Below are 14,914 nucleotides of genomic sequence, written 5' to 3'. Positions count from 1 at the left end.
CATAGACTGCACAAGGTGCCTGAATAGGACAGGACAGAGGACAGCTTGTATGTGGGCAAAGAGAAGCAGCCAGCTGAGAAATGTGGGCCCTGGCTTGTCCGGACATGGGTCAGCCCCAGCCAAGACAGCTAGCGTGGAATCCTGGTCCAGGGAGGTGAGACTCAGCCACACTTGGGGGTGGCCAGGGGCACTGCGACTTGAACTGTCTTTTGAGTTACAAGTGAATCTTTGCCTCTCACTGTATTGCTACACAGTTTAATTTTAGTGTAAAACAGAGAGCTAATTACAGAACCTAAGTCTCCACTATGGCAAAACTGCTCAAGTTTCTGCCTTCATGAGAGCGATTTTCACCTCCCTTTAGCCAGAGGCTGTCCTCCACCTTCGGAGGACCTACGGGCTTCCACTCAGGCCTCTCTACTGCTTTACCAGGAAAACCTAGATCATAATAGAACCTACGAGGATGCAGTGAGATTTAGTAACAACACTGTGTAGGACGAGTGAGGCCTGGAATGGGCTGAGCAGTGCTCAAACCCTCATTTCATCTTCCCCAGGCCCTAAGGGAAGCTTCTCAGATCGCCCTTTCTAATAGGCTGAAGCAGGCCCCAAGAGGGGAAGTAACTGACTCCAAGTGGCACAGCTAGTTGGCAGCAGAACCTCCCTCTGGAGGCAAGCTTGGGGTGGGGGGCTAGCACCACACTCCAGTGGGCACGCACTCTTCTCTGCACCATGGTATCCCCCATGTCCGGCACATGGTGCTTAGCAAACACACATAAGAATCATTACTGTAACACGTGTTCCCTACTATATGCTAATACAGAATGAACGTGTACAACATACATCAGACCAGACCATGTCTTTGCTCCAAATCCAGGGATTTTCTGCCACTCTGCTTGGGATCACACACGCACTCTTGACCCCAGGTCCTCTTGCCCCCACGCCTTCCCCTCCAGGCACACTCAAGGCTTGCTCTTCTGGCTCCCATCTGGATCTCTCCCCAAGCCTCAGACACTCATAGGTGTGGCTTGGGCGGGGGAGTGCCCAGGGGTTACTCCACAGAGGAGTGCACAGCTGACTTCTTGTTAGGAGGTGGGTTCGGTCAGGAGAGAGGGTCACCGGGGGTGTGGCTTAGAAGGCTTCATCTTTTCTCTCTCCTCTCACACTCTGCCCCAGTGCCAAGCTGCAATGCCCTGTCTTGGCCCGCTGACAAGGGACTGAAACACCTACAGACTGCGAGCTAAAATAAACCTTTCCTCCTGTAAGTGCTGGGTATTAGGTCCAAAGAAGAGAAAGTAAGATAACCGCTGCTACTCCCATACTTTCAGGGTGGCTCCCACCTCAGGGCCCCTGAATGTTGACCCTTTCTGGTTGCCCCATGCTGATCAGCGGTGTTCCCTGGTTCTAGTGGGCACTGTCCATTCAGGTTTCCCCCGAGGTACCTGTTCCTTAATGTGCTAGAGAAACCAGCCCCTACCACACAGTCATACTGTCCCTTTTGCTTCTACTTTTTTTTTTTTCCCCAGAAATGGGGATTGAACTCAGGCCCATTCACTTGCCAGGCAAGAGCTTATTCTACTGAGCCAGGTTCTACTTTTGTTGTAGCACCTAAGTCACTGCTTAATTTGGTCATGTGCTTGCTTACTGTCACCCCTGCTGTCCGGTGGAAGGGCAGCTCCACGAGGGCTGGGATTTCAGTCGGCTTGGTATCCAACTGCATCCACAGAGCTGGGAACCATGCCTGACACACACAAGCAGGCCCTCAGTCACTGTGGAAGGAAAGGATGAAAGGACAATGGAAGAGAAGAAGGAACACAGAGGAAGAGGAAGCAGAGAGTCAGAGGCCTCAAATGGCTTTTGTTTCTATGATTTTTACTTTCTGTTGAGAGGGATGTCATCCTAATTTACCTGCGGAGGAGGAAAGAGCAGCAGAAGGGCTCATGAAGACGCAGGAGGTTCAGAAGGAAACACTGGCAGAGCTCAGGTGAGGGACACTCGGACATGTCACTGAACACCACCCAGAGTTGCTGAAGATTTAGGTGAAGGAAAATTCTGTCTGCAGGGGTTATGAAGAGTTTTTCCATCTCAACAGTAATTTTGGCTGGTGGGCCCTGGTGGGAAATCGTGGCTTTCAAAGCTGAGCCTCTATCTCCTGCCTCATCCTTGGGGCAGAAGCCTGGCTAGGGACTCCAGGTCAATGGTCCTGGCCACTGGAGGTGGCATGGCCTGGAGGGGTGGGGGCTTGGCAGACAGCTGAGGCTTCCTTCCCCTTCTCCCTGTTTCCCAGCAACTCCCACTTACAATGACAAATCAGCTCTTCCCGGGGGCCATGTGGATGTGGCAATGAACTCTTCCTCTCAGAGCGCCTGCCTGGCAGCCGTGTGACCGAGACAGGAGACCTCACACGACTTGAGCTGGCTCGTCCTCAGTGGCAGTGCTCATTCAGGCCTGATGACCCTAGGGATGACCTGCACTCTCCTCCTTGGTGTTGAGAATGACCTCAGCCCGAATCTGTCCAGCCGCCTGGTCTCTAACCTCACTTTCTCCCTACACCAAGGGCTCAAGTAAGAGTCCTCTAAATGGCTCAGCTAGCTAAGCCAGCATCCAAAAGATGCTCTTTGAAGTTGTGCATGTTTTAGGATCTTGTGATTACTTGCCATTTCTGTAAATCCTTGGAGATGAACTCTTGTCCAGGGCTGAGTGGCATGCCTTCTGATCCATGGTATCCAACCGGAGGCTCCACAATTCCCTATCAGGGTTTGTTCCTCTATTTCCAGCCACACCTCAACCAACTCTCCACCCCACCGAGGCCAGGAATGAATGGCTGAGGGTTAGTGGATCACACCATAGGGGCTGAAACTGCCACACAGGCTTGGCTAGCATTGCCCTTTGCCTTCCATATCATTGGTGAGCTTCTGCTACATACTAAGTCCCCACTGCCTAGCTAATGGCATTAAATAATTCTAGTTAATGCTGTACTTCTTCATATTTCTATTCTGCACATACTAAGGTGGGGTTGGAAGGGTTCTACCTGACTCACTGAGACAGGGAGGGGCTGCCTTGGGCCCACAGGCAAGCCGGAGGCATGCTGTTGCACGCAGCCCTGTCACCACACAGTTTCCCTTTCCTTTTCTCACTTAAGTGTCCCAGGGATAAATAAGTGTGGCAAGGGGAGATGCCAGCTGGCAGCTGGAAGAGGACCTTTAAGGTAAGATCTCAATCTTGTGGAGCTGAGGCCGGAAACTGCAGGCTGATACTCTACGGGGCTGGTTTTTCTGAACTGTTCCAGGATCACCCCAAACTCTCTGATTTCATGAGAAGAGACCAGGCGCTCTCAGGCTCCTGGCACCCCCTTGTTTCTGAGGCGCTGTCCCTTCCTCTGCAGCACTAATCAGTCAACTGAAGCATGAGCGAATCTTCAGGCTTGCTCCACAACCACTTGCTGTGGATTGGACGTGGCCCCTGGGTGTCATTTATTCCTGTTCAGGTGGTGCAGTCACCACCTGAAGTGGGACCTTTGTGGCCACATAGTGGGACTACTGGGCTCTCCTAGGAGAGGTAGGGCGGCCCGAGCTGGCGCTCACTGTCTCACCACGTTCTGCCCATGTGGTGTGCAGCGAGGGCCTCACCAGATCCAGCGCAGATGCCAACACTGTGCTCCTGGACTTTGCAGCCTCCAGAGCCACGAGACAGATAAATGCCAATTGCATACAATTATCCTGTCTGAAGAACTGTAATTTTGTTATAGTAACGAAAAACATAACCCCCATCCAGGGCCCTCTATCCTCTAGAGGAGGACATACGTGTGTTTAATTATGGTGACAAATGGTATCAGCTTTCAGAATAACTTAAACCCAAGTCATGAAAGACAGAATAAAAGGGAAAATCTGGACATTCACAGTGAATTTTCCTTTCCCTGTTTTCCAACGCAATCCTTTGACTTGCTCCACAGGCCTCTCTGTATCGCCCCACCCCCAGCCAGGACAGTCATTGCTGCTTTGGTGGAAGCTATTCCTGTGCCCAAGGAAACAGAACTGGGAACCCTGGCCCCTAAGCCTTTGGTGGGCAGAGAGAGGGCAGACATCCGGCCAGCAGAGGACACCAGAGACCACAGAGGAGAAGGGAGAAGGTGTGCCAGCGGCCACTCCCTCTCTATGCATGACAATGGCAGGGAACCAAGTGGCATCAGGACCTTCTTTTGCACACTTGAGGAAATGGGCCCACGGAGGGCTGTAGACTGTTTGCGTCTCCACCTCCAAATTTGTATGTTAGGACCTAACTGCCCGTATGATAACATTGCAGGTTGGGGCCTTTGGGAACAATGAGATTTGAATGAGGTCACACATGTGCAGGCCCAGGAAGGGATTAGTAGCAGGAGAAGGGTTCTCCCCCTGCCTCGAAGGAAGCCAGTCATCTGTGACCCGGGACAAGAGCCCTTCCACCAGCCCAGCCATATTGGCTCCCTAATCTCAGATTCTCAGCCTCCAGATATGTGAGAAATAAACACCGCTCTTTAAGCTGTCTGCTTTCTTATTTTGCAGCCTAAAGGAACACAGGAGGGAAGAGGTTTCCTTACGGCCACAAAGAGAAGTGGTGCAAAATTGGGGTGGGGTGGCAGCCACACCACAGTACTGCTGCCACCTGGAGAATCCATGTGGTCCGTCCCACATCTCCATGGCTGCCCTGTGGAAGGGTCTCCAGACACGCACTGAGGGCGGGGTGGGGGCATATGAGCAGGAGGACGAGGTGGTCTTTCTCATGACAGGCCTGGCCTGCGCTGGGCAAAGGCCGCCTCGGGAGGCAGAACCAGTCATCACTGAGAGGTGCTAGAGGCCTCTCTCCCAGTATCAAGCTGGAAAAACAAAGCAGGTAGGTTGTGCCCAACCTCAGGGTCTTCCCATGATCAGATGGTGATTTGAACATAAGGAGCTGGTCTCTGTGAGTATAGGCAGCCACAGGAAGGAGCCGGGACATGAGTCTCCTCTGGAGAGCTCTCAAGCCTCTCAGTGATCCCCCCTCCCCACTCCTCCAAGAGCTCAGAAAGGCTCCTACCAGGATGTCCAGGCAGGCGGCCTTCAGCAGGGTGATCTGGTCTGCGATGGTCAAGCTGGTGAAGCCTGGCAGACGTTTAGCAAACTCCACAATCTTAATAATGCACTTGGTGGCCAGTTCACTGAACTTGTCCCACAGGCCCAGGTCCAGTCGGACTCGATGGTCAGCGCTGGAATTCTGAGAGAGACAGAGAAAACACCATCAGGGCTAGGTTTGGAAGCCCAAAATAGGGCGGAAACACTAAGGTGTCTTCTGTTAATAGGCCGTCACTTTAGCCTTGATGGTGGAGCTTTGAAGCTAAGTGCATCTGGATTTGTCATTTTAAAGTGTTTAAGACCTTATGTGTGTACCCCTACTAATAACACGAGGACACCCTTCTTTATATGCAATTGTTCGCATCAGAAGGAGGCTACTATTTTAGAACCATAATGAATTAACAGCTCTGGCGTTTGCCCCGAGTAGTGGCTAATACCCTGCCCTCCTTGCGCTGGTATTGGGAACTGAATCCAGGGCCTCTGCATTGAACTACATCCTCAGTCATTTTTTTTTTCCTTTTGACAAATTATCAACACCCAGAATACGGAGAACCCTATAAAACCAATGCATAGAATTTTCAACAAAGGTATTGCAAGGGGGAACAAAGAAAAGGATTTAAAGTGAATCAAATCAAATGCACCAGTACTGCAGCTATGCAGGGAGCAGCAGGGGGCACTCAAGGAAGGAAACGGGGGTGGGGGGCTGGGGTACATGCTACAACACGAGCGCACCTCAGACGCCCTGTGCTGAATGAAAGGAGCCAGACACAAAAGCCTACACACGAAATGACTCCATTCACATGGTGTTCTGGAAAGGGCGAATCATTGTGGTGACAGAAACCGTGGCACGGCTTGACAGGGGTGGACCACAAGATGCCTGAGGAATGCATCTTTTCTGCCATGCTGCAAAAGGCTGCACACTTGCTGTCATGGTTACATGGCTGCTGCTTCCATCACACTCATCAAACTGTATCTTTTAGGAAGACAAACAATTATATTGCATGCATTATGCTCTAAAAATGAACTCAAAAACTATTTAGAGAGACCCGCTGAGGTAAGTTAGAAGCTTTATTTTGATTCTGATTCAAACAAAGTGTAAAGAGACCGTGCCCCCCATGAGGAACAGTAGAGATCTGAGAGCTTATGGTGTTTGGTATGTTAATTTTAAGGGGGGAGCTATGGCCTCGTCTTCTTTGCAGATGTTACTTTGATTTCGAACACAACCTCCAGAAGGGACTCTAGTCTGGTCAGTGACAGCACTACCATCTTTTGAACACTGTAGTTGGTCAGGAAAAGCATATGTGAAGCAGTCCTAGTGGTGTATTTCTGTAATCCCAGCACTCGGGAGGCTGAGGCAGGAGGATTGCTTTGAGTTCGAGGCCAGCCTGGGCCACAGAATTAAAAAAAAAAAAACCAAAAGCATCTATGATTGAGAGTGGCCAATGACTCTCAATTCTGAGACTTCGGTGGGAAGAACTTAGAAGCTTTTGGTCAGTAACAGTGTTACCAAGAGCTTCAGGGACTGCAAGGGGGAGAAAGCTTCTATAAAACTGAAGCCAACTTAGAGGAAAGCTGAGATCAAAGGGAGAAAAAGGGGCTTATCCTGAAGACAGTGAGCTACGGGACAAAGCCAGGCCTGATTTACACGAGGATTTTTGTTTTTTAAAATCCAAGTAGATTTTAAGTTGCCATCACCTGCAGCAACAAGAACTCTGCCCAGAGCACATGGGGTCAGCCAGCTCCCAGGGAAGAGGTGCCGTCTCTGCAGCACCCACCCGCCCGCTCCTGCCTGGGCAGTGCAGCAGGCTGCAGGCCCTTCTCCCTCTTCCTACCCTGGTCCACCAAAGCAAATCTACAGTCAGCCAAATGAAAAGGGGCTCCTTAAAAACCCAAAGCACTGCTCAGAAGCTCCAGTGGGTTCTCATCTCACGCAAGCTGAAAGCTGAAGTCCTTCAGGGCCTCCACTGACCGCTCGCAGTGCCCCCAGCGCCAGCCACGCAGGCCTTCTGGCCACACGTGGACGCCAGGCAATCCCGCTGAGTTCTGGCGCTGGCTGCTTCTGCGGGATAAAGCCATGCCTGGACTGCTGTCCCCAGGTTGCTGCAGAAGGTGCACTTCACTCCTTCCACTCTCTGACCTCAAGCTTTCCCCTGGCCCCTCTAGGAAGACTACAGGCCGCTGCCATCCGGGCGCTACCCACTCCTCTTGCCCATGTTTACAGCCCTCATCTGATGCACACAATCCGTCTGTCTTCATCTTCACAACAGCAGTGATCCAGGGAGCATGCTGCAGAGACTCAGTAGCTGAATAACTCAGTGAGCGAATTTCCCACCAGTCCTTGCTTGTTTGTGATGTCCCAGAATAACTCGTTTTGAGGTCAGGCTTCGGAGCTTCTGCACCTCCCAGGCAGTGGCCTACACCTGCTCCCGAGGGCTTGACCTCTGCAGCTTTGTGAGACAGAACTGGACCCTTCCCTAAAAGGCAGGGCTCCGAGGGGCTGGCGCTGGGCCTCCTGAGAAGAGTGCCAAGTCAATAGGGGGCACTATGCACCCCAAAGTAATGTCTGCAGTTCTCCACATCCTCTGAGGTCAGTCCACAGGAGTCAATTAAACTAGCTATTGCTCTCAGTGTCTGCAAGAAAATTCAGAAGAAGAGTTTACATACGGAAGGCCACGGACACCCTAAAAAATGGAGAGCGCCTCCGCCGCCGCCGCCGCCACCTTCCCCGACACTCGCTGCAGACAGTGAGCGTGCATCCTCTGGATTTATTGTATTCTGTCCTCAAGGACCTGGTGGACTACAGCACACTCGGGGGAACAGAAGATCAAGATGTGCGGCTATTCAGGCTGTAATTAAATTTAATAGGCAGTTTATCTGGTTCGTAGGAAGATGACATGGAAGAGAGGGACAGAGATGGGAAATCATCTTACAATGGAGTATCCATCTGGAAAAAAAGACATCGCTCGACCCAGCAAGTGTGAACGAAATCTTCATCAGCAGCGGATGAGGTCCCTTCATCATGTGCCGCGCAGAGAGAGAGAGAGAGAGGCCTGTCGCACCTTCTATTAAAAATAATGCACAGCTGTGGTAACAGCATGTAAATCTAACTCACCATTATGCAAACTGAAGGGAAGAGGCAGTTAATAAAAGACAAAATAACCTGGTGTTTTATTATACTGGTTGCTGGATTCATAGGCGCGAGGGTTAGAACGGCTTACATGTTAGCTTCCCGCTGCGACAAATGCAGAGCCGTGGCCTGTTTGGGCTGGTAGTGAAGGTATTCGGGGAGCACGGAGGAGGCCAGGATTTTCAGGGCGGAAACCAGCACATAGGGCTGGAGAAAGAGACGAGGTAGGGGGCCGAGGCCCTGCGTGGCGGGGAGAACAGCCTCAGCAGAGGTGGAAGAACACAGGCTGAGCAGGACGCAGCCCTCCCGTCAGTGCTGCAGGCGGAACGCTGGGCTGGCCCGGCCGCGCACCGGAGCCCTCGGGCGTGCGTGCGCTCCAGGGCCCCTTCCCAGAATGCTGTGTGGGCTGCCCATATGGAGGAAAGTGCCCGATGGCCCCCCAGGGCCACCTTACACCACAGCAAAGCTCAAACTCACAATAAAATCCAATTAAATGGCAATTTCCACCGCACAAATGGATCCCTTTCTGGGATGGTCTTGTGCTGCAACACGCACTGCTTTTCTGATTAGCGCTACCGTCAGAACAAGACCTGTCTGTGGAGGCCGAACCAGCAACGCTGCTAAAATCCCACTCATGACAGATTCTAGGTACCATGCATTGCATTTTCTTCAGGGCTGATCCGGCTAAGGAAGAAATGCAGGATTTCTTTACAAGCGTAAGAATTACAGTTCTAGAGGATGGTTGAGAGCATCCTTGTTGAGGCCAAACCTCCTCTGTGCAACCTGACAGTCTGGGATCCTGACAGCTCTGTGTGAGAATAAGTTCGTCTGGCTTTCACGGCAGAGTTTGTGTTCCTTGGCAACAGCAGCCGTAAGATAGGAACGTAGTAGGTGCGCAGCAAGTGTGTGGTGGAGACTCCCGGTAGTCCAGGCAGTGTGGGCAGGGCAGGTGTGTTTCCTGGCAAAGGAAGGAAGTTACGGCTGGTTGCAGGTGAGAGAGCTGTGAGGCGAGGAGTGGGAACCAGAACCCAGGTTTTGTTAATTTGGCCGATGACAGGTTAATGTTCTAAAGCGAAAGATAAGCCTGCCAACGGCTAGGAACGCTCAGGATCTCCTTCCTTTCCTAAAGCCTGACTCCTAGGAAGTCTTTCGGTGGGTTACTCATTCTGTTTGTGGTCGTTGTCCAAGTAGTTACAGGCTTCTTAAATCTTCATATTAAAGAGCCTCCTGGGGGGCAGCTTGTGACGCTCCACACCCTGTGAGGTCATAGAGTGGCAGGGTGTGGGGAGCACTCAGCCTGGGCTGGGGCTGTGCTGTCCGGACACTGTCCTTGTCACACTCATCTTACTTTTCTAGCACCTGAGCTTGTGGCTGCTCAGATGACAAGATGACAAAGCACAACCCTTCTGCTCACCACCCCTCTGCCATAAACAGTGAGGTCTGCTGACAGTTTTCCCCTTGGGCCTCTCTCGGGCAGCCCCACAAAATAGCCACCAGTAAAATCCCCACTGTAAGCTTGCAGAGGTGACTCTCCAATAGGGGCTACGCCTCCAGGCTCACTCAGCACCCAGGTAGTACAGGCAAGGCTTGAACCTGGCTGCAGGAGTCCCAAAGCCCAGGGGCCGAGTGGCTCAGAGCAGCTAAGGAAGTGGAGCCCACATTCCCGAGTCTCCTCTGGTTTCCTGCTTGTTCTGCTTAGCACCGCCTGCTGTCTGCCTTCCACTCGGAGTCCGCCCTTTCCGGGTGTGCAGAGGGGTCACAGTTAGAAGCCTCACGGACATTGGCTCCAAAGCCTGTAGGTGGGCAATCTGCCCAGTCTGGGGGAACGGGTGGGGTCATATGTTTCTCTCAGCCCCTTCCTTTCCTGCCATCTCCAGACTTAGCGTGACCATTTGTCCTAAACTGACCCTAATTAGGGAAGGAAAGGAGCTACTCTCTGAAAGAGCTGGAGGTGGGCGGCTGGCTGCCTGCCTTTTCCCCCTCTGCCCACTCACTCTGAAGGCATCTGACAGGGATGCCACTCTGGGGAAGGTGGCAGGAAGCTTCTTGCCATGGAAGCAACTGCCTGTCTAAAAAAAGCTCTTTAAAAAATGCTCAGCTCAGAACGGAGAGTTTGCAGAGAATGTGTTACGGCTGCTCTATTTGTATTCCCACCTACTTCCGGAAAGGATTGGAAGCAGCTTACAATGAAAACAAAGCCAGATCAGAGTACAGACCGTGGAAATAGGTGATGAAGAGCCGGGAGAGAAATCTTGGTGCTGTGAGGGGGCGTGCAGCTGAGGACTGTGCTGTCCTGTGCCGAGGGACTGCCTGCTGCACCTCCTTTTGTATTTTCCCTGCTTGATCAAACAGGAAGGTCCCCACAGAGCACTTAGGAAGGCAGGTCCTAGTTGACCGTGACCCCCCAGCAGGCTAGATGATGAAGGGCTGGAGAGGCCCTTTGGGGCTGAGGGGTAGAAGCCAGAAGCAGATCCTCAAAGTAGGACCTGACTGCAGGTAGCTCATCTAGGAGGGGCCCACAGGGAGTCCAGGGGAGGAAGGCAGGCAGTGCGGAGCCTCAGGGGGTGACTTGTGGAGAATTCAGGGAGGTGGCCTGGGGAACCCCTGAAGACCATCCTGTCTGAGAGGCAAGGAAGGCGTGGTGCGCTCTGCAGCTGCCCCAAGTGTGTGGGGTCTTCCTCGTGACACAGGCCACATCCGGGTGTGTGCTCCAGAATGAAGCAGATGCCACGCTGAGGCTGTCCTGTTCCCCTGAAGATTAGAACAGAACAGGGTTGCTCCTGCTGTTTACCAAGGGAGTTAGGGTGATGTACTGAGGAAGCAGAGCTAAGACTTCTTCTGGGGAAGGAGTAGAGGCCCATGGTCATGCACTGTGTCTCACCTCATGCATATCTCAAAAGCCTCTGCCAGGAGATTCCCCACTCTGACCCCTTTTTCTTTTGTGGAGGCAAATGTTTAACTTATTTCTGGAAAACAGATGATTCCAACTCATGGCTTGGATGGCGCCTGCTCCTACTTCACCTCATCCTCTGTCCTTTGATCTAATGTTTAAGAGATCTGCTCCTGGAATCCCACTATTCAAGCCCCCTTCCACCTCTTGTTGAGCAGGAGGCAAAGGGAGAATTCCTTAGCCCTTCATGCCTCAGTGGGCTCTTCTGCATGTGGGGTAATAATGCCTACCTCATGGAGGTCTCAGGATGAGTAAGAGTACTCAGCATGGTCCCTGGTACATGGGTCATGCTTAACAAATACTGGCTGCAGTCCTGACAGCAATAATAAAGACATCATAAACTGTCCATTTCTCTCTGTTATTTTTAGATGGAAACTCTGGCTCCTCCATTGGCTTTCAAAATTCTTTTAGATGCTCACTTCCCACTCTCGATTCAGTACAGAAGCTGTTCAGAGGCACCTGCTTCTGTCTGCTGCTCCCTTAGATGTTTCCCGCCTTCCCTGTCCAAGCTGTCTCCCACCTCCTTGATTCACCTGGACACTGAGCCCAACCTAGTGCCCAGAACATGACTGGTGGTGGTCAGCATTGCCAAGAGGCCCCAGTGCCATGACAGGCACTCACTAAAGTCACTTCACTGCTGTGGTCATCAGAGTGCCTGGCACAGGCTGGGTCCGTGGGGTCTGCTCACGTGCAGAAGACAGATGCATGCTATCACCACTGGGCAGTTCCTGGGGGGGTCCAACATGGCACCCTTCGCAACCCTTGTACTTTTCCCACTTACAGGTGGGAAAAGGGACAGGAGCTAAGTGGTCACGGCCACAGCGCTGACAGCTCCAGGCCTTGCTGGGATACAAGGCAACACTCCCACAGTCCCTGCTGCCTTCCCAGGTCCAGGTGGTGACTCCCTCAATGGCATCCACACTCGTCCTGCTCTGCGTCCTACTCAAGACGAGAAAAAGGATACCCAAGCTCGGCAGGGCTGGTTTGGGGCCAAGCACCTGCTCAGCCTGTCAGGCACTCCCATGTCTGCTTCTCCCTGACAGGAGCCTGCATGGGGCCCACAGAGCCACCCTGCCCTGCCTACGCAAAGTGTGGGTCACAGCCTTGGCTTCTCGGTTCACTGGTGGTGACATGAGCACCCTGGAAGCCTGCGTTAAACACCAGCCCAGACCTACTGAGGCAGAGCCTGCCCATGCGCAGGACAGCAGGTGTCCTGCTGGTATGCATGGAGTGCTGCCCGGAAGCACCTCTGCTCCCAGAGGTGCAAAAGTCTTCAGTTTGGTCAGGCGACTTGCCCGTGACCGCCTTGCGGCCCTGCGTGTCCAGCAACCTGGGGAGCTGCTGTGCATGTTCCAGCCCCGCAGTCTGCAGGATCTTTTGTGCCTGCCCAGCCTGCATGCCCACTTCAGAGATGTGGCACCACTCCTCCAAAGTGGCTTCACTGTTCCTTTTTTTTTTTTTTTTAATAGCTTCATCATTTCCTTTATTTATCCTCAGGACCTTTTGTACTATTATTTTCCTAACACATTTATTACAAACTACCAAATGCTACAATATTGGCAGTTTTCTAATAGTCCATTTACTTCTATCTTAGGTATGCTATAAGCCCTTTTAAGAGGCCCGAACAGTACCATAGCTCCATCCAGTCACCCCTTTATCAAGTATCTATTAAGTGCCTACTCTGTGCCACAAACCAGGAACGTCATCAGCGAAGGTTACATGGGTAGAAGTGACAGCCCCACTACACATCGCAGCCCAGCCACACATCCATCCCGCCTCTCTTCTTCCTCCCTCTTCTCTCTGGGTTTCTAGCCCAAGTGAAAGACACTCTTTACACCACAGTGGGGAGCAGAGGGGACCACACATCCCAGAGGGACAGGTGACCCTGCGTTCTTCCAGGCCCTGCCTGGGGGTTTTACACACACGCAAGTGAAGCCAGAACTTGGCCCCTTCCATAGTCTTGACTGGATTCAGGGGCCAGATTGCCATTTTAAAGACTGACCCCTTCAGGGTCCTGTCTGGGCTGGGTACAGGCAGGTGTCTGTCACACTCATATCACGCAGTACTTCCTTGGCTTGATTTATCTCTACCAGCCCAAAGTCCCGGGGAGTGACAACAAATGTCTCCTGTTGCCAGTGCCTGGCAGATACGATGGCATAAAGGAAGTGCTCGGTTGGTGCCTCTTGGGTAAATGCAAAAGCATGCAGGCGCAGCCACTTCGAGGGAGAATACGCCCGGCATGGTGACTGTCCAAGGGCTACCACGCTGAAGGAAGGGTCCACTGTCATCCCATATGGCCAACACACATGTCCTAGGTTAAATTTGGGGGACATCCCTGCAAGACCCAGGGCAAAGTATGTGTGGGTGGGGGGGTGTGCATGTGTGCGTGTTCAGCGTGCAGTGTCGCGCATGCATACGTGAGCAGGGGCCTGCGCCAGCACGCCGGGGCCGCTTACCGTGGTGTATTTACCCAGCTGGCAGAGCGAGGGGAAGGTCTCCTGGTGAGCTTTCCGGATCTTCTCGGTCAGGTCGTCCAGCTCGGCTGTCATCTCATAGCTCTCTGTGCATTCGGGCTTTGAGGGCTCCTTCTTTTTCTTGTTCCTGTCATTCCTGACAGCTGGAAGTGACAGAGAAGACAAATCAGAGGGCACTAATTTCTGGACCTGGGCTGCTAGCTACCGAAGTTTCCCTGTCTCAGGGCTGCCTTGGAATCACTTGCTCCTCAGAACAGGAACAGCAAGGAAATGTGGCTAGACAGACGCCCCTGGGAAGAAGGGACAGGGCAGGTGAGCCACTCAGCTCTCGGGGGACCTCAGGCGCACCAGGGGCTGAGCCTGGCACAGTCAGCAGGCTCCCTGGCTGGCTGGATTCCTTGAGGTGAGATTCTCCCAAGAGCATGACTCCCAGTTCTAGAGAGAAAGTCCCAAGGCCTCTTCGGGGGAGTCCCTTTGCCCAGGAGAAGGGTCCTCACGCACAGCCCCTGCTCCTGCGTACCAGTCACAGCACTTCATAGCTGAGCGTTTTCCTTCTTTCCACTGCTGGTGCTTGAATTACCGGGCACTGGCAAGAGATTTCTCTTAGGGGTGACAGCATTATAGCTTTGTCCCTTCCTGATTTTCTGCTTGCTAAACTTTCTGTATTCACATTTTTTTGTTACTTACAATGTTATTTGAAAACAGCACAAAACTCTCAGCTCGGAACACCCTGCGTTTACTCGCTGCCACCCAATTCTAGGTCCCATCCAGCCTGCTGCCCCTTAGCAAGTGTGTGGCATTTGCTGCTGTGTGGAGCATGTCTCACACAGCCGCCATGGAAGCCCAGGGCTGTCCCCATGGCTTGGCATCTCAGGTGACCACAAATCCCAGTGTAACTCAACGCTCAAGCCTCTGGCTAGGATCTCCTGGGGAAGGAAACCGAAACCCAAGGAGGTGGACAGGTGAAACCTGACCGTGTGACCCACCTCCAGGCAGTCCGTGCTCCTGGCAAACTGGTGGTGCCAGGCTGGACCCTACCTGGCTATGAAGGCTGCTGCTGATACCCAGGAATCTGTGCTACAAGATGACCCAGGTGTAATCTGATCTGCCCTAAGAGGATTTGGCCTGTGCTGCCTCCCAAGGGCGCACCAGCGGGTTGAAAACTAGTAGCACCCTGGGTCCTCCTCACTAGGAGGAGATTCTTTAGACTGGGTCCAGGACAGGGGCTGAGTGACAGCTGAAAGAAAGGCAGAAGAGAGGAGAGGAGAGGGGAGAGGGGAGG

General features: G+C 52.6%; 1 protein-coding gene across 1 annotated transcript in view; it reads right to left on the bottom strand.

Annotated features, from left to right (window-relative positions):
* The window catches only part of Rarb (retinoic acid receptor beta), a 183,455-nt gene that overhangs the window by 23,276 nt on the left and 145,265 nt on the right, over positions 1-14,914 (bottom strand). The window contains exons 4-5 of the mRNA XM_004634191.3: positions 13,615-13,775; positions 5,047-5,223 (exon numbers count right to left, since the gene is read on the bottom strand). Of these exons, the coding sequence (XP_004634248.1) occupies positions 5,047-5,223; positions 13,615-13,775 (338 nt within the window). The remainder of the gene's footprint in view (positions 1-5,046; positions 5,224-13,614; positions 13,776-14,914) is intronic.

The sequence above is a fragment of the Octodon degus genome, unplaced genomic scaffold (genome assembly GCF_000260255.1).
Source record: "Octodon degus isolate 3935 unplaced genomic scaffold, OctDeg1.0 scaffold00059, whole genome shotgun sequence".
Taxonomy (NCBI): domain Eukaryota; kingdom Metazoa; phylum Chordata; class Mammalia; order Rodentia; family Octodontidae; genus Octodon; species Octodon degus.
This window is presented reverse-complemented; position numbering and strand designations above follow the sequence as displayed.